Source organism: Sphaeramia orbicularis, chromosome 6 (assembly GCF_902148855.1).
Source record: "Sphaeramia orbicularis chromosome 6, fSphaOr1.1, whole genome shotgun sequence".
In the NCBI taxonomy this organism is placed as follows: Eukaryota; Metazoa; Chordata; class Actinopteri; order Kurtiformes; family Apogonidae; genus Sphaeramia; species Sphaeramia orbicularis.
The window spans coordinates 48,803,060-48,827,123 of NC_043962.1; the positions used below are offsets into that span (position 1 = coordinate 48,803,060).

The following is a 24,064-nucleotide window of genomic DNA, read 5'->3' on the forward strand; positions in this document are numbered from 1 at the left end:
TAATAAAACAAAACAAACCAAATAATGAATAAAATGAACAAACTTGAACAAAATGGTTGAAAATACTCATTAAAGAACCTGTTCCTCATCACTGTAAACCTGTCGTCTTTGTGTCGTAGATGTGTGACAGTAAAATAGAAGGCGTGGATGGTGATACTGTGAACATGTTTGTGGTCAACCCCACCACGTCTGCCCAGTACTTCCACCTGCTGAGGCGGCAGATGATCCGAAACTTCCGCAAACCCCTCATTGTGGTTGGACCCAAGACCCTGCTCCGGTTTTCTGTGAGTCCAGTTGCTCTAGTACCAGTGAACCTCTCAGTATTGACTTGGACTGTGAAGTAACAGTGATTCTGTTTGACAGGGGGCAGCATCGAGTCTGACAGAGCTGGCTCCGGGTACGACGTTCAGACCGGTCTTGGGGGATCCATTGGTCTCTGCTGAAAGGTACAGACTTCACCGCATTACACCATGAAGCTTTAGATGAATTCAGACGGCTTCGGGGGCTTAAGACTTGTTAAGGAAAATAAAGCAAGAAAGACCTTACAGTATAAGGGCTCATTTATGCTCGCTTTACGTTCCTAAATAGGCATGTCCGTTTCTAACATTGTCTTGCATCTCTGCCTTCATACTTCTGTGCTTCGGAATGAGTGTTTCTCTATCAATCCACCAAAGGATGCCGCTCTTAATTAACATAGTGACCGAACACCATGAAGAAGAGTAAAGTTTTTTTGAGAAGAAGAAAGTTAATGATAACAAACATGGCGACGACAGAGGAGGTAGTACTACTACTGTTACTACTGTTGATATTGACATTGGTAGTTGTCATAAATATGTTGGTAGTTTTTCATGAGCTCACACAATGGCTCTTTGAAGAGCTCCTCTATATATGGAAATAATTCTCTTCAAATCTCAACACTGCCTCTGGGTACGCATCCACATACTCCCGGAAAACGGACAGAATTATGTGTGTAATGTACGCAGAGGACAGACAGAACACTGTTTGTATCTGTCTGTCTCGTTAACATAGAGCATAAGTGAGCCCTAACACTCTGAAATTCAGTGAACTCCATCACAACAGGAGACAAAGAAAGCTTGGGATGATTGGGATGACTAAGCTGATGTGGCAGACTCGATAATAACAAAATAATCAACAAAATGAGCAGTAAAAATTATTAAAAATTAGCAGAATTATCAACAAAGGCAACTAAATAAGCAATGACATTAATAAAAGTGAACAAAAATAAGCAATAAAATGAACAAAATAGTTAAAAAGGAAATAAAAAATGCACAGAAATGAGCAAAAATAAGCAGAAAAATGAAAAAAAAAATTTAATTTAAAACATGGGGCATTTTTCTGTTGAAAGGTGTATACAAATAATATTGTCTACAACTACAAAGGACTAAAAGACCACAAACACTCAAAACTACACTTTTAGAGCCCTGTATGGCTCTGCACAAGTGTCTGAAATTCTGTTCTCTCACCTCCTCACCACCCCCTCACCTCCATCAGTATCCAACTTTGTAGGTATTCTCAGAGTCGTGTTTTGGGTGAGGTTCAACACAAATTGGGACTAAAATGACTTTTGTCACTTTCATTTGCAGAGGTGTCAAGTAACGAAGGATACATACTTTGTTACCTTACTTAAGTAGAAATTTTGGTTATCTATACTTGACGGGAATAATTGTTTTTCAGCTGTCTTTTTACTTCTTCTCCTTACATTATCACGCAATTATCTGTACTTTCTACTTCTTACATTTTAAAATAGCCTTGTTACTCCTATTTCATTCTGGCTTGTCATCGTTCAAATTAAAAAAAACTAACCAGATAAATTGCGCCATCTTGATAGAGTGAATTTGATTGTGATTGGGTGAGAAGTATAAACATATACCATTCCGACACCCTGTTGGTTTGTACGTGATCCGTGGTACCTGCACATGACACAAATCACGTCACACTCCAGCAAGGACATAGCAGACGTATGTAGCCTAGTATGAAGATGTCAGTGGCAGAGACTCAAGCGAAATGTCCCAACCACTGTACTGTATATAGACCATACAAGAGTAATTGTTACTAAGCCTGCCTGGGTACACCAATTTTCTTGTCCAGTTTTGTTATCATACATCCGTTGCCCTCACAGATTCCTGCAGCTAAGCTTGGATGTACATTTACATTCCATTCAAGATTATTGATAACATACCTCTGAAGTTTGACTTGTTGCACCATTACAATACTTATAGGTAACTAGTCATCATATCGTCCACTCCATGAAACACGTTAATCCTCAGTAGTGGACATATATGGTTCTTTAATACATTTGCATTGTACTAAAATGAATTCATTTTCAATGGGCATATATGCAGCTGAAACAGGTACCCTAGTGCATCCCAAATTTTTCAACATTAATATTTTAATATAACATTATAGTCATTATGGCCTTTAGAAAAATGTTTTTTAGGGAGGCGGGGTAGTGGACTATAGGCCCCTGTGCCACCGCCTAATATTTAGTCCTAATGGCATTATTTTCCCCTTACATTTACTTTATACTTTAAGTAGTTTTGAAACTAGTACTTTTACACTTAAAAGTATAAAAAAGTAGTAGTACAAAGCTTTGAGTGGATACTTCAACTTCTACAGAAATCTTAAACCTTAGTATCTATATTTCTACCTGAGTAATGAATGTGAATATTTTTGACCTCTGCTCATTTGTGGCTGAATGGGGAAACATGAACGTGTCCCATCTCATCTTTCTTGACCTTCAGAATCTAAAATTGGTAATGGAGCTGGATTTATTGGGTCACTGGTCAACTAAAATAAACAACAATATACGTGAAAAGATGAAAAACAGAATGACAAAAAACATTGATCATCTACGTTCAAAAAGGAAGTTTTGCAATATTATAACAGAAAGATAGAATAGAATGTAAATAGCGTAAATGTATAGGTAATAAAGGACTTTTATTTTTGTGTTTTAACAGTTCTTGCAATCTTTTCACAATATGTTAAAAGATTGTGGAAATATTAACCACAGCAAAGCCATGTGGAATGCAGAACAGACATAAAAAATAAAAATGATCTAACAGACATGACAGTGTAATAGATCCAACAAGAATAAAATATAAGAAAAGATATAAAAAATCCAAAATATGGAAATTAGGCAAAAGTAGATCAAAATGACAAGACAAAACTGATGTGAAAGATGCAATAAGATGGAAACAAAGTAAAAGACAAACACAAGAAGAAATCAATGTATATTGCATAATAAGAGGTAACATGAGTACAGGTAAAATAAATTGGGAAAATACGCGACAAGATGAAAGCTACATAAGAGAGTTTTTCTGAAACACTGTTTGGAGGCAGAAAAGTCCGATACTGTGTATATTTTTTACAGTAGCTTTTGAATGTATTTGCGTACATGTCAGCCAGGGATGCATTTGAATGATATTTTCCTTTCTGTGACTGGTCTTCCCACATTACAGCAAAGTGCACTTATTCAACATTATGTTATGGTGGAAATGTTTGTAGAGGTGGGAGACATGGTAATTCATGATGAAAGTTTGGTTCTTGAAGAAAGAAACAAAGGCTCAGAGGGGTTTGGGTCTTGAACTGAAAACACTGATTAGCCAGTCATCGAATCCAGTGTTTCATTAATTTACTGTGAATTGCTATTTCATTTACCTCTTTGTCTTTCTCCCATTGTCTCCTCTGCTTAAGAAACCCTAAATTCTCGTAAGAGTCCTCATCCCTCCTCTTGATAGCCTGTCACTGTAGAGCTGTCTTAATGAGAGTCAGGATGTTTTGATCTTAAACAGGACTTAATCTGAAGTGTGAACATGAGGAAGATTTATGAACACAACCCCTGGTTTCTTACTTTGATGTCTTCTATAAATCAATACTGGCTCATTTTGTGCTGTCCTCAGTGTCCAGAGGGTGGTGCTGTGCTCAGGGAAGCATTACTACGCCCTGCTGAAGCAGAAGGAGACGTCGGCATCCAACCAGAACACAGCGCTGATTCGTGTGGAGGAGCTGTGTCCGTTCCCACTAGAGGCTCTGCAGCAAGAGCTCAGAAAATACCCTAACGCCAAAGGTATGTGGTCACCTCATCCACCACAGTTTGGTTAATTTTCAACAACCAACTATCAGATTTGTCCGTTTGCAACTAAACAGTGGAAAATTAATCCAAAGCACTTATCATTTTTACTCTTCACTCAACTATTTCAGTGCAGCTTCTCTAGGTTTTATGAATGAATGAAACTCAAGAAACTGAACTCGAGGTCATCAAAACCACAGTCTCACTGTTTAATTCTGCAGCCGGTATATATTTGGTAAAGTTAAGTAGTTAAGGTCACAGTCTGTAAGTGCCTTTGTGACCAATGTTCCTCTTTGCTAATGCACTTTTCCTGTTTCGCGTATGTCATGAATTTTGAGTCATTTCCCCTTGCGTCATTACATAATACTGCAGTTTGTGTGACTGATGCAGCAGAAGCTCAGATTGAGTAAATTCACTTTAACCTTTCAGACTCAAAGACTATTTGCTCTTTAAATACTAGAAAGATGGATTAGAGCATTTATAAAACCTTAAGCATGGAAGAAAAACAATGAAATGAAAAACAAGTAAAGACAAAAGACAACTGTGATGCATTCATGTCTGTCATAATAGAAGTGTAATATGATGTAGCATTTAAAGACATGTTGAAACATAACAGGCAAAGATTACAAGTATTTGTTGGCAGAATGTAGCATAAATATAGGGTTACCATATTTTGATTTCCAAAAAAAGAGGACACTCGGCTCAGCCTTGAGATACGTGATCACATGATACGTAAGTACCGTAGTATTCTGTGCAAAGCACCTATAACCCTGGAGAACATATTACGGTGAAACGGGCTGCTTGGAATTAGTTTATTATTCTAGCTGTAGAAGTGTCATAACAGCTGCTGTGTGTATGTACCTTTTTTTCAGGACTACTTCTACTTTCAAGATCTGGCAAGATAAGGTTTTGGTTTGTGTGTTTTAGGTGTCATAACAGGGTGGAATAACAGACTAAAACAAAAAAAAACTGAATTGAATTAACTTATCATTTATATATGTGCATTATAGATCAGATCTACAAAGGCACAAAACATTTAGTAACAGACTATTGTTAAAATTGCTCTTCATTTTCTTCAGACATTTCAGGTTGTTCTTATTTGTTCAGGTTACCCACATTTGTTAAAGGATAGTTTATTAATGTAAATATTTTCATAATTTAATGTTATTTTTTTTTCATTATTTATAGGCATAATAAACAAGAAGAAAATTTGGAGTCATTTTTAGTAAGACACATTAAGACATGGGTAGTTTATTATGGCATTATCATATATTTTAACACTTATTTAACACTTAATATGGAGTTCTCAATTTACAACATCCCATACCATGTATTGTTACCTCCGCCAAGGAGGTTATGTTTTTGCCAGGGTTTGTTTGTTTGTTTGTTTGTCTGTTTGTTTGTTTGTTTGTCTGTCCGTTAGTGTGCAACATAACTCAAAAAGTTATGGACAGATTTGGATGAAATTTTCAGGGTTTGTTGGAAATGGGATAAGGAAGAAATGGTTAAATTTTGGTGGTGATCGGGGGTGGGGGGGGCCACTGATCAGCCTTGGCGGAGGTCTGCGCTCTCCGAGCGCTTCTAGTTTTCTTATGAATTAATATGTTACATTTATTTTAACATTTACACTTCTCATTGCCACATGTAAATTGATTGAAAACTGATTTTATTTTCAAACCTTACATTGGGAAAAAAGCTTTTTCCTAATTTCCTAAGAATTTTCCTCACCTATGCTTTTATACATTGTTTTGAGTCATTATTTTTCACAAATCATTCTCCTGTTTATGAAAATGAACGGAGGGGAAATACAGACATGTTACAGTAATAAATTTGTGACCCAAAAACACATAAAATACTATGTAGGTTACAAACAGTGGCCCGCGCCACATAGGAGACTTAGCTTCCTTAGAAATGCAGCTCATTCATTTGAAGTTTTCATGAACGTGTTTCTAAAATGCTATGGGCTCCATGAGAACCAGCCTCATTGGGGAAACATGATGGTTAAAAGCCATTTGATTTTAATTCCCTAAATCCAAAATGACCTGAGATGTCTAGAGGCAGAATCAGAACACAAATGGGTGTCATCTCTCCTCCGTTTACTGGTTTTTAGAGGTCAGAGTTGTGTTTTAAAGTGAATCCTCTTCTTACTGGTTCAGCAGCAGCATTGTGAATTAGCTCAGGTATTTCTTTTCAAAGTCAAAGACCTGTTGCAGTCGTCCAGCCTTCTAAATATACCATGGTTTGTAGGTCTTGCTGAAACACACCGCCCTTCCTCTGTGGTTTTACTTTAAGTCTTAAAGAACCCGAGTCTGTCTCCAGCCTTCAGTGAAGTTTAAAGCTCACACTTCTGACCCTCCTTTTACAAACAAACACTGGTACTTAATTTTTATCTTGTTTTTTTGTGTTCACAGATTCTTTTTGTCATTGTTTCATTGAAGTGTAAAGGTCAGACCGATGTAACTATGAAGCAACACATACATAAACATTCTAAAAAGACAAACAATACAGACCACAGAGGTTTACAGCTGTTTTATTCACCTGATCAAATAGTCATTGAGTATTAAATTAGTCAACAGCTATGCTCATAATCAGGTAATAGGTTTGAATAATCTGTTTGTAGAAAAACACATCAAAGTTTTCTGATTCTGGCTTGGATGCATCATAAGGATCTGAAGCCTGTACATTTTCACCTAATAACCATTTATTTCAGAGGAAAATGAAAGTAAGAGCTCCTATTTTAGTTCATTTTTGGTTAATTTGGCAATTATAATGTTCAGTTTTTGTATATTTTGTGGATTATTATGGTCATCTTTTGTTCACTGTGTCTTTGATTTTTGTTGATTATTTTGTTCAGTTCTGTTGATTATTTTGGTCACATTTAGCTCATTTCTTTTGCTCATTTTGTCTTTTTTTGTTCATTTCTTTCGGGAGTTTTTTGTTCATTATTTTGGTTGAAATTGTTGAGAATTTGTTCATTTTTTTGTATTGCTAATTTTATTGGTTATTTCGCTCACAGCACACAGGGCTATTTACGTGTGTGTGAGAGTGTGTGATTATTTATCATTATTTTGTGCAGGTTGGGCATATTCAGGTGGAGACAGAAGAGGGAATGAAAACAAAATTGACAGTCTAATAAGTTACAGGGTTAAAACAAATGAGTTTACAAAAACGAGAAATCAGTAAGGAGTTTTAAATAATAGTAGAGAAAGAAAATTAAGGAAATTTAAAAATAAATAAATAAATAAAAAGAGAAATAGAAAGAATATCTCAAATAAAGAAAAGGAAGAAAGAAAAAGCAGGGAGAGGAGAAATGTAATATGTGTGTGCGTATATAGTTAATTGAGATGTATGGGTGTGTAGTTAAATGAATAGCTAATACTCATAAATGACATGAAAAGTAAGAATGATAAGAACTGAAACATAATCATAATAGACAAAAGTTAAAAATTAGTGTAGTGACAGTAATAATAAAGGACAAAAAAGTAGACACTCTTGGTACAGAGTTTCAATTCATAGTAGTAATAATAGTAATAATAATAATAATCATCATCATAATAATGATCACAAAATAAAAATGATCACAAAATCATAATAAATAGAAAAAAATGGGATGAAAAGGTCCGTTTTGTAGGAAGTGTATGAGGGGATTCCAGTTGAAGGGGGTTTTTGTTGTGTTCGTCTTTGTGGGTGTGTGGGTCTCTCTGTTCTATAGAGATGTGGTCTAGAAGAAGATTTTTCCACTGATTAAGTCTGATTTTTTTTTTTTTTTCCTGTTAATGAGTATGGTTTTCTTGGCAATAGTTAGGGACCCTAAGACAAATGTATTGTTTGATGGATCCAGGGTTCAAGTTGAAATGTCTTCCAGCAGGCAGGGTGATGGGGAGTGAGGGATGCAGCAGTCCAGGAGGTCAGAGAGTGATTCTGTCACCTGCCTCCAGAATTGGGAGACAGGTGGACAGAACCGTAAGGCGTGGATATAGGTGTCAGTGGATTTTTCTGTGCAGTTTGTGCATGTGTCTGTGTTTGAAGCAAATTTGGCCATTCTCTGTCCTGTAAGATGAGCTCTGTGTAGGAATTTGTATTGAATGAGGTGCAAGTTTGCATGGTCAGACATATTATAGATGTCACTGCAGATTTGGGGCCAGAAGCTGGCATTAGGAGCAATTCCTAGGTCTTTTTCTCATTTATTGTGAGGTATTGCCATATTTCTGTCTGATTGTATTATGATTCTGTATATTTTACCCGTTAGTTTTTTTGTTGATTTGATATTTATTAGTGTTGAAACAGGAGAGGGTAGGGTGAGATTAATATTTTTGATATTGTATACTTTTTGGATCAGAAATTTGAGTTGCTGGTATTCCAGATATTGTGTGCTCCTGATGCCAAACTTCTGGACCAGGTGTGGAAATGAGACCAGTTGTTTGTCTTGGAAGATATGTTGTAAGTGTGTGATGCCTCTCTCTGCACATGTGCGAAAGTGTATGGGTTTCCTGTCTAGTAAGATATTGGGGTTGTTCTAGATGGGTGTGAAGTTGGATGGTGCTAAGGTGGTATAAGTGATTTTCTGAAATTTCCACCAGGCTGTCAGAGCTGATGATATTGTTGAAAATTTGAAGCATGGGTGATGTTTAATTGAGCAGCTGTGAAACGGGAGATCGGAAATTGAGTTGTTGTCGCAAATTGTCTGTTCAATATCTGAACAAATGTTGTCCGCAGGGTGTGGGTGGGTCCGCTTACAAACTTGTTGCAGTTGATTTGCTATTGACTAGTGGAAAAAATTTGGTGCAGCAAGCCCTTCTTGCAATTTGGATTTTTGTAATGTTGATAGTTTTATTCTGGGAGTTTTATTTTGCCAGTAGAATTTTGATATTAGTAAGTCGAGAGCTTGGGACCAGGATGGGGTTGGGGGACTTGGAATCATGTTGAGAAGATAGTTTATTTTTGGGAGAGTGGATGAGGGATGATATCAGGAAATTCATCCAATGCAAGAGGTTGACCGTGATAGATTTTAAAAAGTGGTGTGTAGTTGAGATTGAACATCTCTGACAATCTGGGGGAGATGTTGATGCCCTGGTAAGTGATGTGACTTGTACATAAGAGTATAGGTGTGGCATGGACTGCTGCATCCCAGCTCGCTTTCTGTACAGGTAGGATTGTGGATTTGTGAAAGTTAATGGAGTAATCTGAGATATTTGAAAATGTTTTTAATAGTTTGATAGTTTTTTTTAGGGATGTATATGGTTGTTCCAAATAAAGTAATATGTCATCTGCATATAAGATGATTTTATGGTGCGAAGTGGGTCTCTGTATTCCTGTAATGTTTGGACTTTGACAAACTGCTGCGGCAAGTGGTTCAATGAATATGGTAAATAGGGCTGGAGTGAGTGAACATGCTTGCGTGGTCTCTGTGCAGTGTGAATGGTTGTGATAGTAGTCCACTGGTTAGCGCTGTGGCTGAGATTTGTAAGATATGTACCCAGTTAATAAATGATTCCCCACAACCAAATTTTTGTAATGTTGACGATAAGAAAGACCAGTGTACTCTGTCAAAAGCTTTTTCGGCATCTAGTGAGACTATTATGGTTGGGATTTGTTGTGTGGTTGAATATTCCATTAAGTTGAATAATCTACGAGTGTTATTTGAAGAATGTCTGCCTTTTTATAAAAACCTGTTTGAGCTGGGTGTATAATGGAAGGAATGACTTTATCAGTTCTAGGGGATAGTACTTTTGTGATGATTTTCAGGTCTGCATTGATGAGGGAGATGGGCTGATAATTTGAGGGTAGTGTTGGATCTTTGTTGGGTTTTAGAATGAGAGGAATAATTGCATTGTTCATGTGTATGGGTAATCTCTGGACATTTCTTTTATTTTGGTTATGAGCCTGAGGAATAGTGGTGAGAGAATGGTCCAGAAGTGCTCATAGAACTCAGCAGGGAAGCCATCAGGTCCAGGAGCTTTATTGCTAGGCATTGATTTAACGGGGGTGTGGAGTTCCTTGTTGCCTTCAAGCATGTTGATTTGGTCTTGTGATAGTCTTGGCAGGTCAGTATTATTACCTCTGCCAAGGAGGTTATGTTTTTGTCGGTGCTGGTCGGTCGGTCTGTCTGTCTGTCTGTCCGTGTGTAAGATAACTTAAAAAGTTATGTACGGATTTGGATGAAAATTTCAGGAAATGTTGATACTGGCACAAGAAACAAATGATTAAATTTTGGTGGTGATCGGGGGGGCACAGGGGCCCACTGATCTGCCTTGGCGGAGGTCTGCGCTCTACGAGTGCTTCTAGTTTAGAAATGTATTCATATCTAGTTGATTTGTCATTTTGTCTGTGATGTCTTTTCAATTTTCTGACCTTTTATTGAACAAACCAGTCATTTAATTGCTAATCCTTGAAGGTGCGTTATTGTATCTAAAGTGCACAGCTCTGTATGTAAAACAGTGTCAGGTTTCTCTTTATGTTGTCGGTGCAGATTTCACTCTTTTCTAATTTACTTTATGATAGTTTTACACACTTTGGAGCTGCTGTAAATGCCAACTCAAACTCCACAATTTCTCAAACACACTTCCTTTCATCAGTGTCCGAATAATCCAGTGTCCTCCATGGGATTAATCTGCATTTTTATGATAATCAGGAACTGATACTTCCTTGATTTGCCTTTCAGAGTTATATCATTTTAATAAACAAAAACAAAATGGCCAAAAATAATCTTAAGTGTTCTTTCCCGTCTGAGATAAAACGAAGCCTCTGATGAAGTGTTCAAGGAGATTTGTAAATATTTGCTTCAAATTGTTTATAGGTTTTCCTTCTAGAACAGAAAGGGGATGTTGGGTTTTCACTGTGGTTTCTTAAAGTATTGTTCTCACCTTTCCCAACCTGAAGAACACCATGAAACACATCCTCTTTTGCTTCCGGTTTTGCAGAGTTTGTTTGGAGTCAGGAGGAGCCTCAGAACATGGGACCCTGGTCTTTTGTGGCTCCCAGGTTTGAGAAGCAGCTGGCCTGCAAGGTAAGCATTTCATTCACTCATACAATGTAAAATGGAACAGACATGAATGGAGTCAGTGCTTATCTGACCTTTTATTAGTCAAGTTACTTTATTTGTACTCGTAGGGAGATTAGATTTGCAGTAGCTGATGACATCCAATTTAACAGACAACAAAACAACCTAACATGCAACATAATAGAAACTGTTACTACATAATAAGTGATAGATGGTAAAATGTGTTCAAGGATGCACCATTCAGGACTTAAGAGAAGCAAAGGACTAAATAGCATACTGGATAAAAAAACATATTGGTAAAAAGTAGATTTAAAAAAACACAATAAATAAGTAGAAGAAACGCTGCAATTTCAGCAGGAGTGGTGAAAACAATGTCAATATTTCTGTTTTATCACATCTTTTCTTTGAATCTGGAAGTCAGTTCTTTCTGGTTCTCATTCTCAGCCTTGGGGTTAGTTTTCCTCACCATGGGAGACCAGCAAAGTGACTCACTACTCCCTCGAGTGGTCGCATAAACACCCTGGCACGTCAATGGAAATAAATTCAGTTCCTATCTCTACAATCCAGTAAATTGTCATCTTCAGTAGAACTTCAGAGCTCTTTATTCTAAACACTGTAGTGATAATATTTTATTTAATTTTAATATTTAAAAGGAGAAATGCTACATATATCCCCTTTAAAGGTGCAGTGCTCGATATTTTTAGCAGAAAGCTCCCTTTGAACTTACTGTGATTGTAATTCAAGTGATCTTCAAGGAAACAGGACTCCTATCCCCTTCTCTGGATTCTGTTTTCAGGCTGTAGAAAATCTCCCCTGAGATGGAAACCCACTAAACCACAGGTAGTGGGTTAAATACATGATAGACAGCTGTCAACACCAATGGCCAATTGGATTCAGTCAGACGTGACCCTGTGAAAAAGCGTCATAAAACATTAGCTTCATCTATGTTTATATACATTTTTTCTATTTGGAGATTTCAACTCCTAGAGCTTTAAGTGATAAAACTGGATAATAAAGTACCCCTGTTACCATTTTCCTCACAGTCTGATTCCAAGCCTCAGTAGCTTTAACAAACTGTACTGAAGAGACGATCTAACATTATATCCTGTTGTCCTCAGCTCCAGCTCGTCAGTCGTCCTCCTCTTCCCGCCCCTGCCGTTGGAATTGGGACTCTTCATCAACAGCAACAGGAGGCCATCCTCACTGCCACATTCTCCTAACAGATGACACCAAAATACACAGAACATAAGCGTTAACACTGACACACTACAGCTGCTGAGGTGCTTCTGCTTCCTCACTCTGAGCAGAGATATGCGGGACCTTTTAGATGACATGGATGTGGTTTTGAATGACAATTGCTTTAAGCTTTAAAGACGATGGCATTCATTTTATTTTTACTGTTCAAGGTCAACAGGTTTTAATTGTGAATTTATTTAGTTTAAAGTCCACCCTGAATTTGTTATTTCTAAATTATTGTTTCCCCTCTTCATCAGCTTGTATTCTGTGTTTGAGGCCATGAGGTGAGAACAAATCTGGCTCTGATTCGAGGACTAATCCTGCCTTCACATGCTACGGGAATTATGGTAAATACTAGTTATGAACTTGAAAATTGTACATGAATGCCCCCTCATTTCATATTTTCCTGGAGAACTGAGAAAAAATTTAGATACACAGGCTCCCGACTTTTCAGCATGGTGGAGAGCAATGAGGGATTCATCATGAATGATAAACAATGCTTGTATTAACATTCTGCTGCTGTTAGCTGATGATTTTGCACATTTATAGCACACACAATTTGCAAAAAAAAAAAAAAAAAAAAAGATGTAGCATATGAATTAATACGTCCAAAACTTGAACACAATGCATGCATAACTTCAAATTCACAAGTAGAAAGGCTCATCTTCCCGATAGCATGTGAATGCAGCATAAGAGACAATGTTTACGACGTGGTCAAACACTTTGACCAGATCATCCTCTCTTTTAAAGTATTGCATCATGCATTTAATCTGCATGGATTGTTAATTTTTCTACTGCATTCTGGGTGAAAAATGGAGGTTTCAGTAATGTCTCTGAGTATTGTCACTGAAATATCTGCACAGTGTGGCTTTAACATATCGCAAATAATGATAGTGCCCAGATTGAACATTTAAGAAGGACATGAACGAGTTTCTGAGTTGTTACCGTTGTGGTTGTGAAATATTGAACTGGTCTGTTTGGAGATTTGATGGTACAAACTAAGGCTTGGATTTACTTAATTTAGTTTTGAGTAAGACTCGAACACAGAATAATGGAAATATAAGGGCTAGTGTAAATAAACTCAATCAGAAGACTAATGAAAGTATTTTCAAATAAATCTATTTTAATGTTTGGCTGACTTGTTTCTTTTCTCCAAACTTGGCTCTTGTGTGGAAAAATGTAAAGGATTATGTTGATTATCAGACCATAGATACAGGTTCTTCATAATTTCAGACAGTTTTCTTTATTTTTTTCTATGTTAACCAACTTTAGACAAAATCACTCACTTGGAAAAGATTCAATCAATCCAAATTTTATATGTAACAAAATTACTATTTTACAAACAGGTGAGGTCTTTTTCTTCATCACCGGATCTTTCTTAATAAATCTTAATGTGAATTAGGAGCCCATAGAACACTTTATCTTTTGTTAAAAACATAATTATCCTCATGATGTGAGGGCTCATGATCAATGTTTTAACTGGTTGCTGGTTTTCACTGAGCTGTAATATTCCCAAAATCATCCAAAAACAAATATGTGATCTGTTTTAAACTTGAAAGACACAACTATTTTATTGTGACATCACTCTTAACCACACATTTAACCCCTCCTAGGGAGTTCATCATTTACTGTAATATTATTCTCTGCAATGTTCATTGAAAATCTGGTATTTTCAGGATATTTAATTCACTTATTAAGTAGATATTCATAAAAGTTTAGGGTTAAATTCAAAGATGATTATATCAAGATGGAGAAAACTGAGGAAAAACTGACTTTTTCAGCAAACATACTGACTGAACATAAAACAATGGGCTTTACATTTGAATGAATGTTGTAGAAGACAGCAGTGTTTCCATGTTCACTATGGATCCTCTTTGGGCATCCAGATGGGTCATTTGCAATGACAAAATGCAAAGAAACTACATTTTACATGAATCATTTAAATATAGGATTTGTGGTAAAACAAACAAAAAACAAGTGAAAATACTTACTAATACTCCTACCTGGTCACACAACGCTTTGCCCCTCCTGCTCACTGATACCCTGTATAACCAGGGATTAATTTTAAGTCTTTTAATCTTTTCAAAAACTCTTTAAATGTCTATACAAAATTTAAAAATTGAAACTCAGCCATTAAACTGTGCACTGCACCTCTCCTAGTGGCAGAGAATATGTGTGTCAAATTTGAAAAGAATCAGGTTAATAGTGTCTGAGAAATGGGATGGACAAAAATCTCACACGGACAGTTGGGAGTACCAAAGGAATTCCTGGTATATCTATATACACCCAGTGGGGGTATAATATAGAAGTTATAAGATGTTTTAGATCAGGAGATGCTCTTGGTGGCTGGTGACTGTTTAGAGTTAACAAAGCAGAACTTCCTGAATGTGAACACAGGTCTTGCTGTTTCTATGGCCTGTGAATTTCACACAGTGGTGCACATTCTTCAGCAATATTTCACTGAGATGGTGAGAAATGTAACATCATAACAACATACATTTCATACATATTTTTAACTCGGGTTTTGCTGTGTTTTTTAATACTTTGCTAAAGTATTTGATTATTTTCCTATTTCTGGGTGACACCACATTTATTGTTTAGCTCTTGAGCTGATGCTTTACATAAAGTTTTTTTTTTTTTTTTTTTTTTTTTAATACTTTGTTTTTATTAGTTTTTTTCCAACAAACAGACAATAAAACACACAAACCTGGGGTCACTGGTTGAACACAAAATATTTAAATCACAGACAGCAGTGACTGAGCATTGCTTTGTTTATAGTCCAGCCATTTTCTCCAGCACTTCATGAAGATACACTATATTGCCAAAAGTATTTGCTCACCTGCCTTGACTCGCATATGAATTTAAGTGACATCCCATTCCTAGTCTATGGGGTTCAATATGACGTCGGCCCACCCTTTGCAGCTATAACAGCTTCAACTCTTCTGGGAAGGCTGTCCACAAGGTTTAGGAGTGTGTTCATGGGAATTTTTGACCATTCTTCCAGAAGCGCATTTGTGAGGTCACACACTGATGTTGGACGAGAAGGCCTGGCTCTCAGTCTCCGTTCTAATTCATCCCAAAGGTGTTCTATCGGGTTGAGGTCAGGACTCTGTGCAGGCCAGTCAAGTTCATCCACACCAGACTCTGTCATCCATGTCTTTATGGACCTTGCTTTGTGCACTGGTGCACAGTCATGTTGGAACAGGAAGGGGCCAGCTCCAAGCTGTTCCCACAAAGTTGGGAGCATGGATTTGTCCAAAATGTCTTGGTATGCTGAAGCATTCACAGTTCCTTTCACTGGAACTAAGGGGCCAAGCCCAGCTCCTGAAAAACAACCCCACACCATAATCCCCCCTCCACCAAACTTTACACTTGGCACAATGCAGTCTGACAAGTATTGTTCTCCTGGCAACCACCGAACCCAGACCCGTCCATCAGATTGCCAGATGGAGAAGTGCGATTCGTCACTCTAGATAACGCGCCTCTACTGCTCTAGAGTCCAGTGGCGGCGTGCTTTACACCACTGCATCCGGCGCTTTGCATTGCACTTGGTGATGTATGGCTTGGATGCAGCTGCTCGGCCATGGAAACCCATTCCATGAAGCTCTCTGCGCACTGTTCTTGAGCTAATCTGAAGGCCACATGAAGTTTGGAGGTCTGTAGCGATTGACTGTCTACCACTTCGTGGCTGAGTTGCTGTCGTTCCCAAACACTTCCACTTTCTTATAATACAGCTGACAGTTGACTGTGGAATATTTAGGAGTGAGGAAATTTCACAACTGGATTTGTTGCACAGGTGGCATCCTATCACAGTTCCACGCTGGAATTCACTGAGCTTCTGAGAGCGACCCATTCTTTCACAAATGTTTGTAAAAGCAGTCTGCATGCCTAGGTGCTTGATTTTATACACCTGTAGCCATGGAAGTGATTGGAACACCTGATTCTGACTATTTGGATGGGTGAGCCAATACTTTTGGCAATATAGTGTATGTTCCTCGAGTCATAGGTAGTAAGTCAGTCTTTCCATGGAGTACATTTCCTCTATTATAGCTAGCCACTGATCCACACGAGGTACGTCCGTTTTGAGCTAGTTCCTTGTTATGGCCTTCTTGGAAGCCATTATAAGAATTTTAAAGAGGTATTTGTCTTCTTTCTCTAATACATTTCCAGGTAGCAGTCCCAGCAAAAGGAATTTGGGGTCCTTAGGAACTGCGAAGGTTATAATACCCTCAATTATTTCAAAAAGCCTTTCCCAGAAAGATTTCAATTTTATACAAGTCCAGGAAATGTGAGAGTGATTAGCAATTGTGTGCCCACACTGTCTCCAACAATATTGTTGATGTCGCTTTACTTTAGTTGTAATATGTGGTGTAATAAAGAATCTGATCAGGCTTTTCCACCCAAAGTCCCTCCATCTTTTAGAGCTAGTAGATGTTTGTTGTGTGTTGCACATTGTAAATCAGTCACTCTCAGACAAGACAATACCCAGCTCATCCTCCCATTTTGATTTAACATATAATGTGTTGTTTCCATTTAATTTCTGTAGACCCTTATGTAATTTAGAAACAATTTTACTTGGAAGACCTTTGCAGGCATCTATAAAAATTTTTATGAACTCAGCCCCACTACTTGAAATCCCTTTTCGTATTTCTGTATTGTAAAAATGTCGTACTTGTAGATATCAATACAAATCTCAATTTTCTAGATTGAATTCTGTTTTTATCTTTTCAAATGACTTAAAAATATTTCCCTCTACAAACAGGCATACCGCTGTTAAACCTTTTTCACTCCACCTTAGAAAACCAGGATCAGTTACACCTGGTTGGAACTTTGGAGCAAAAGAGGGCCAAATCAAAATTTTTATATCATTCTCCAAATTGTATTTTTTGACAACTTTATTCCAAATTAGTAATGTATTGTGCGCGATATTGTTTTCCTTATTTCCATGATTGGACATTTTTTCTCCTAATTGTGTTTGGGGTGGAAAATGACTCATATTTAACTATTTCCTTCCATTGGGCTTCAATTTCAGAAGTGCACCAACACACAGTATTTCTTAACTGGGCTGCATAATAATACTCTCTCAGATTAGGCAGGGCTATACCACCATGATCTTTATCTATTTGAAGTGTTTTAAATTTTATCCTAGGTCTAGCTCCTGCCCAAATAAATCGTGATATTACCTTATCCCAAGCATTAAACTGAGAGTCTGGAATTATAATGGCTAATGATATGAAAAGATGAAGAAATCTTGGAAATATATTCATCTTTACTATTTCTGTCCTTGAATTGAAGTCCAATGTCAGCATTGTCCAACATCTCATGTCTACCCGTATAGCATCAATCAATTTACTGAAATTTAGTGCAAACAATTCCTTCAGGTCTTGTGGAAGAACAACTCCCAAATACTTTATCTTTTTTGCTTGCCAGTTAAATTTTATATCTTGTTGAATTTGAATATTTGGAGTGTAATTTATAGTTAAGACTTATGTTTTAGTAATGTTTAGATGATAGCCAGACAGCTGGCCAAATTCTTTCAGAGTTGCCATGAGTTTGGGAAGAGTTACATCTGGATTCTGTAAATAAGTAATAGTATCATCAGCAAAAAGAGCAACTATGTGCTCAGTATTTGCTACTGTGATTCCTTCAATTTCAACATTTTGCCTTATTGCCTGAGCTAAGGGCTCTATAAACAATGCAAACAAGGAGGGGCTAAGGCAGCAACCTTGACGAGTACCTCTGAACAGTTGGAAGTTATTGGTAAGGTGACTGTTAATCTTTATTCTGGCGATGGGATTACTATACTAGAAGCACTCGGAGAGCGCAGACCTCCGCCAAGGCTGATCGGTGGGCCCCCCCGTGGGCCCCCCCCACCCCCGATCACCCCCAAAAGTTAATCATTTCTTCCTTATCCCATTTCCAACAAACCCTGAAAATTTCATCAAAATCTGTCCATAACTTTTTGAGTTATGTTGCACACTAACGGACAGACAAACAAACCCTGGCAAAAACATAACCTCCTTGGCGGAGGTAATAATGATTGTATACAATTAATGAATTGGCCATTAAATCCCAGGCGCTCCAGTATTTTGTATAAAAAAGGCCAACTGACGATGTCAAAGGCCTTTTCTGTGTCAAGGCTTACTAAACCCATATTTAAATATTGAGACTTCACCTGTTCTATTACGTGTAATGTTCGTCGAATACTATCATGCATTTGCCGGCCTTTTATGAATCCTGTTTGATCTTCATTTATTAATTCTGTTAGATACTGTTCCAATCTTTTAGAAATTATTGAGGTAAACAGTTTGTAATCTACATTCAAAATAGAAATTGGGCGGTATGATTCACAGTATTCTTTGTTTTTACCCTCTCTGGGGAGGACAGATATTACAGCTTCTCTCCACGATGGTGGTATTTCAGCCCTGCTGAGAGTCCAATTAAAAGACTCCAACAGAGTAGGGGCTAGCTCTTCTCTGAACATCTTGTACCACTCGTTTGGAAATCCATCGCTACCGTGGCACTTATTAGCTTTTAGGTTACAAATTGCATTGTCCAGTTCTTTTTTAGTGATAGGAGCATTTAAGGTTTCATTTTGTGTTGTTCCTAAGGAGGGTAAATCTAACTGTGACAAGTAACTACATATATCCCTTTCCTCCACTGGATGCAGACATGAGTGCAATTTTTTATAATAATCTTTAAAAATGGTAAGAATTTGATCATTGGCATAAGTCAAATTGCCAGTTGATGGGTCCTTTATTTTGGTAATTGAATGTTTGAGCTGCTGCTTTCGAAGGCATCTTGCTAGGATTTTTGTCGCCTTTGGGCCTGATTCATAGAATATTTGCTTTGAAAATCCAATTTTTTTCTCCATGGCTTCCTGTTCTATATTTTGTATTTTGTTTTTAACCAGCTTTATTTCATCTATCAATGTTTTATTGTTGCTGTTATGGTGTAGTTTAAACTCAAGATTTTGAAGAGATTTTTGCAGATTGTCATATGTTTTTCCTTTTGCCTCCTTTAAATACGCAGTCGTTGAGATTGACCGCCCCCTCATTACTGTTTTAATTGTGTCCCAAAGTATAGTAGGATTCACCTGCCCATCATCGTTGTCTTTTATACTTTCTGTAATTTCCTCTTTTATCTCCTTTATAATATTTTCTTTATTAAGAATACTTGTATTTAAGCGCCATAAGGAAGATTTAGGTTGATTAAGCCATTGTAAAGACATGTAAATAATATTGTGGTCTGATATATCAGATGTACCAATCGAACATTCCTTCATTCTGTATCTGTCTGTTATATTCAATAAGAAGAAATCAAGCCTGGAATGAACTTTATGCGTGGAGGAGTAATGTGTAAAATCTTTCTCTTTGGGATGAAAAGCCCTCCAAACATCAAATAAACCATTTTCCTTGATCAGGATGTTTAGGTCTTTGGATCTTTGTAAGTTTTTTGTCTTTTGTTGCTTGTTGTATCTACTGCATGATTTAGAACAGTATTCCAGTCCCCACCACAAATTAACACCTCTTCACTTATCGAAATTATTGTATCAAAAAGTGATTTTAAAACTTCCTGTCGCTCTCTGGTGGAACATAGATATTAGCAAACGTGACCAAAACATTGTCAATTCTCCCTTTAGAAATTATGTACCGGCCCTCTTTGTCACCAACCTCTGAAAGCAGTTCACGGTTTAGTGAATTAGAAATAGGTGTTGCTACCCCTCTCTGTCTGCTATTTCTACTGGAACTATAAAAAGTGTTTGAGTAGCCGAAAGCTTTGAATTTAACATGCTCTTGTTTAGACATGTGTGTCTCCTGTAAAAAGGCAACTTATATACCATCTTTTCTTATTTTTGCTAGGACTCTCTTTCTTTTGACTGGATTACCTAAACCATTTACATTCAAGGAAGCTATTTTCAAATTATACATTTGTTCAGTGTAAACAGCTTTTCTACAAATGACACAGTGACCCCAAAAAACACAGATAGAACAATAACAAAAACAAAACTGAACTGTAATACTCTACATAAAGTTAGTTTTAACATAAACTAGAAATAAGAGCCACAAGTTGATGCATATCTTTTATAAATGATGTGATGTACTTTTTAAGCCTAAAACTGTAGAAGAGGCACTGCTTTATTTAGAGGAGACAACCTTTCTTCAGCCTTTTTTCTGTTTTTTTTTTTTTTTACGGTTTTGTCTCTTTTTCTTTCTTTCTATGGATGAAATTAATGAAATATTGAATGAGCTACTAGGTGTGGAAATATTGTATGTTAAACAATTTCCTTCTTTTGATAAAGGATTGAATAAAAAACAAAGTAATACATAAATGCTCACCATAATGCAGGTCATTAAGGGCCTCCAGTGTTTGATGAAACCCTAAACATGACTTGTTTTATTTCTATATTCTGCTGCCTGTGCATTACATTTAACATACTGGTGTTAGAAACATCTTTAATACTTTAAGTAGCTGCTTCTCTGTCTTTTGTTATGGAGATAAAGGTTGATGTCCTGAAAAATTCCACCAACTGTAGAGTGAGTGAAATCAATGAAGCCATTTAGTCAAGTAAACCAGCTGAGAAAAATAACAGCCATTGAGAGACAACAACAATGAACAATGAATTTCTTTACTCGAAAAAAAAAAAAAAAAGATTTATTGCCATTCTGTCTTCTGTAAATTTTGTAAAAATGTTCAATTTATCACCAGGTCTCTGCGGTGCTTAGAGAAAACAGGATCCAGTGTTTGTTTGTCACTTCATCACCTTGATGAAACAGCTTCACAACAAATAGCACTTTGTCCAACACTGTTAACTGCTCTGTGCCTTCACTTTTACAGCCTCTGTATCAATGGTTTCATGGACAAATCCATCACTATAGCTGATACTTACAACAAACTGATCCTAGCAACAGAAACAGGACCAGAAGAACCTCCTTCACACAATGAACACTGTGCTAACTGCTCTGTGTAAAACTGTGGATAATAAAGTGAGTTGACCTTTAAATCCCTTTTCCTTTTATTTATTACATTACAGATCCAAATATACTACATATATAAGTTAATTCTCCTGTTGGTGCCCCTGGCCATAGTGCTAACAAACATCTGGAGCTGGTCCAAGAACATTTGTAATGGAAGCTCACTGTTCCTAATATGAGCTAATGCTAATGCTGATGGGGCAGCTGGGGGTCAGGAGGTCGTCCAATAACCAGAGGATTGGCAGCCACATTTATGTTTGTGGCCAGCTGGGCAGCTGTGCATACAGATGTAGTTTACCACCACCAGTGTTTAAATGTGAAGTGGATGTGATGGAGTTCTGACAAAGGAAAAGCGCTTGTTACTATTATTATTATTATTATTATTATTAGTAGTAGTAGTAGTAGTAGTAGTAGTAGTAGTAGTAGTAGTAGTAGTAGTAAAATGCATGTATAGTAAAATGCAGTGACTGAATTTCCCTACAAGGTTAATAAAGTGAATTAACCTTTGACTTGAAATACAATAGAAAACATTTGTATTAGTTTGGGGCAGCTGGGGCAAGACACTTGCCTCCAGTGTCACTCACACTGGTGTATGAATGCATGTGAATGTTTAGTAGTGGTCGGAAGGGGCCGTTTGGCAAGGATTGGCAGCCACATTTCTGTCAGCCTGCCCAAGGGCAGCTGTGGCTACAGACAAAGCTTACCACCACCAGAGTGAGAATGTGTAAGTGAACGTAATAATGGATCACTAATGTAAAGTACTTTGGGTGCCTTGAAAAGCGCTATAGAAATCCAATCCATTATTATTAGTTTTTACTGGGGGGAGGGGGGGTGATTGCCACTGATGCAATGCTGAGGATTATGTTCTTCACTTCCTCAAGCTCCTTCAATACTTTGCAGCCACAGCTTTTGTTGAGAAGTTGAGGAACATGCAGGCAGAACCAGACCTGATCTCATAGGTCATATCTAACCTGTAGACAAAAGTATGGACACCCCACAGGGAAGTAGTCTGTCTACTTTTTTGTTCACCTTGTACACATCAGACTTCCAGTATAACTCTTCACGAGTTTCTTCAGAAATTCTCTGATGGTTATGCTGTAATGGGTTGTACTAAGGGAGGACAGGGGGAGGAGTGCAGGGGAATGATCAAGGCCTGTGGACTGGTGTGACCATAACCATCTACACCTGATCACCACAAAGACCAAGGAGATAGCTGTGGACTGTGGGAGGAAAAGATCCAGTTCTGTTCCAATCACCATCCACGGCACCAAGGTGGAGTTGGTCTCCAACTACAGAGTACAACTGGACAGTGAACTGGACTGGACCCATCATGCACTGTATTAAAAGGGTCAAAGCTGACTGTGTTTCATATGGTGGGGTCCGGGATCTTTCCACATCAGCAGGCCTCTCAAGTGCTCCTTCTATACATCAGTGGTGGCGAGTGCACTGTTCTTTGTTGTGGTATGGTGGACGTATGATGCTTGCAGTGCTGACAGCAACTACATCAACAAGCTAATTAAGACAGGAAAGCTGAGAAAACTGGATCCATTAATGAGCAACTCCAGACACCCTTTCATGCCCTGGATGTGATCTGGCAGAGCATATTGAGTCATGGGCTGATCACACCAAAATGTTCAACATCTATCTATGGACAATGTAAGACTGGCTTCAGGTCAACAAAAACAGTAAAATAAAATGATGAGTAAAATTAAAATGATCAAAGATGATTCTTCATTTCATTATGTTCCTTATGTTTTTCTGACAAGGCCACTGGAGAGGGACTAAACCAAGACATGAAGGATCAGTGTTAAATCATCACAAGGAAATGCACTGTAGTTTTTTAGTTACAGATGCAGACAGACAGTGTTGGGTCACCTCTGATCCCTTTGAGATATGCATCATTTACACATAATGTTTGTCAGTTTAAAAGATAATTTTACAAGTAATTTTAGTCTCAGTTTGTTGTAAAACTGTTTAAGTATCAGAGTGTAAAAATATAAAAATATAAACACTATCCTCCTGAAAGTCACAGAGGTCATAACTGTCTCTGTCTATGATCTGTTTAGAGTCTGAAGAAGTCTCTGCAGCTTCAACATGACCAGACTGTTCAGATTTACACCTCTTTTAGTATCTTTTCACCTTACTCTCTAAGATTGAAGTAAATTATACAAAGTCAGTATCTGTTTTGGTGTTGGTGACATGTACCATGTGCCATAAGACATGTAGTCCATTTAGCTGTTTAACATGAAACTAGATGTTTCTTTACCATCTTTACTAAAAAGCTGTGACTTTCTTCTCTCTATAAAGAGTTGGACATGGAGTTGCCGGTCCCCAAGGCCCTCATTTAGTTAAGTAACACCAGTTATAACTCTAATGCCATCTTTGCAACAAACCATGACCTTCTTGTTGTAAAGTTATATTTGAAATAGACAAACTATTTGTCTCCAATTGCTCACCACTATTTATATTTTTTCCAGGAATAACGGCCTTTCTTTACCTTGGTGGGGCTGAGGGTCATGGGCCGTGTAACACCTAGATACACCCCTGTCATGTTTTACAACAATGCATATAGTTATGAGTCAGACAAACCCAAAACCAGGGTGACAAAGCCGTATTTCTGGAGCAGACCCTGTAACGGACCGAGAGTTCGCACCGGGCCGATGGTTTGGTGCAATGCGATCCGTGGATTTGTCCGTGTCTGACAGAGGAGGGAGCCGCAGCCTCTCACTCCCATCGCTATAACAACCACAGGGCGGCCCGAGG

The 24,064-nt window shown here is 37.6% G+C and overlaps 1 protein-coding gene across 1 annotated transcript in view; it reads left to right on the forward strand.

The window, feature by feature from the left end:
* dhtkd1 (dehydrogenase E1 and transketolase domain containing 1) overlaps positions 1-13,458 on the forward strand; it is a 28,590-nt gene extending 15,132 nt beyond the window's left edge. The window contains exons 13-17 of the mRNA XM_030137030.1: positions 120-284; positions 364-446; positions 3,921-4,087; positions 11,011-11,096; positions 12,209-13,458. Of these exons, the coding sequence (XP_029992890.1) occupies positions 120-284; positions 364-446; positions 3,921-4,087; positions 11,011-11,096; positions 12,209-12,310 (603 nt within the window). The 3' untranslated portion in view covers positions 12,311-13,458. The remainder of the gene's footprint in view (positions 1-119; positions 285-363; positions 447-3,920; positions 4,088-11,010; positions 11,097-12,208) is intronic.
* The last annotated feature ends 10,606 nt before the right edge of the window (positions 13,459-24,064 follow it).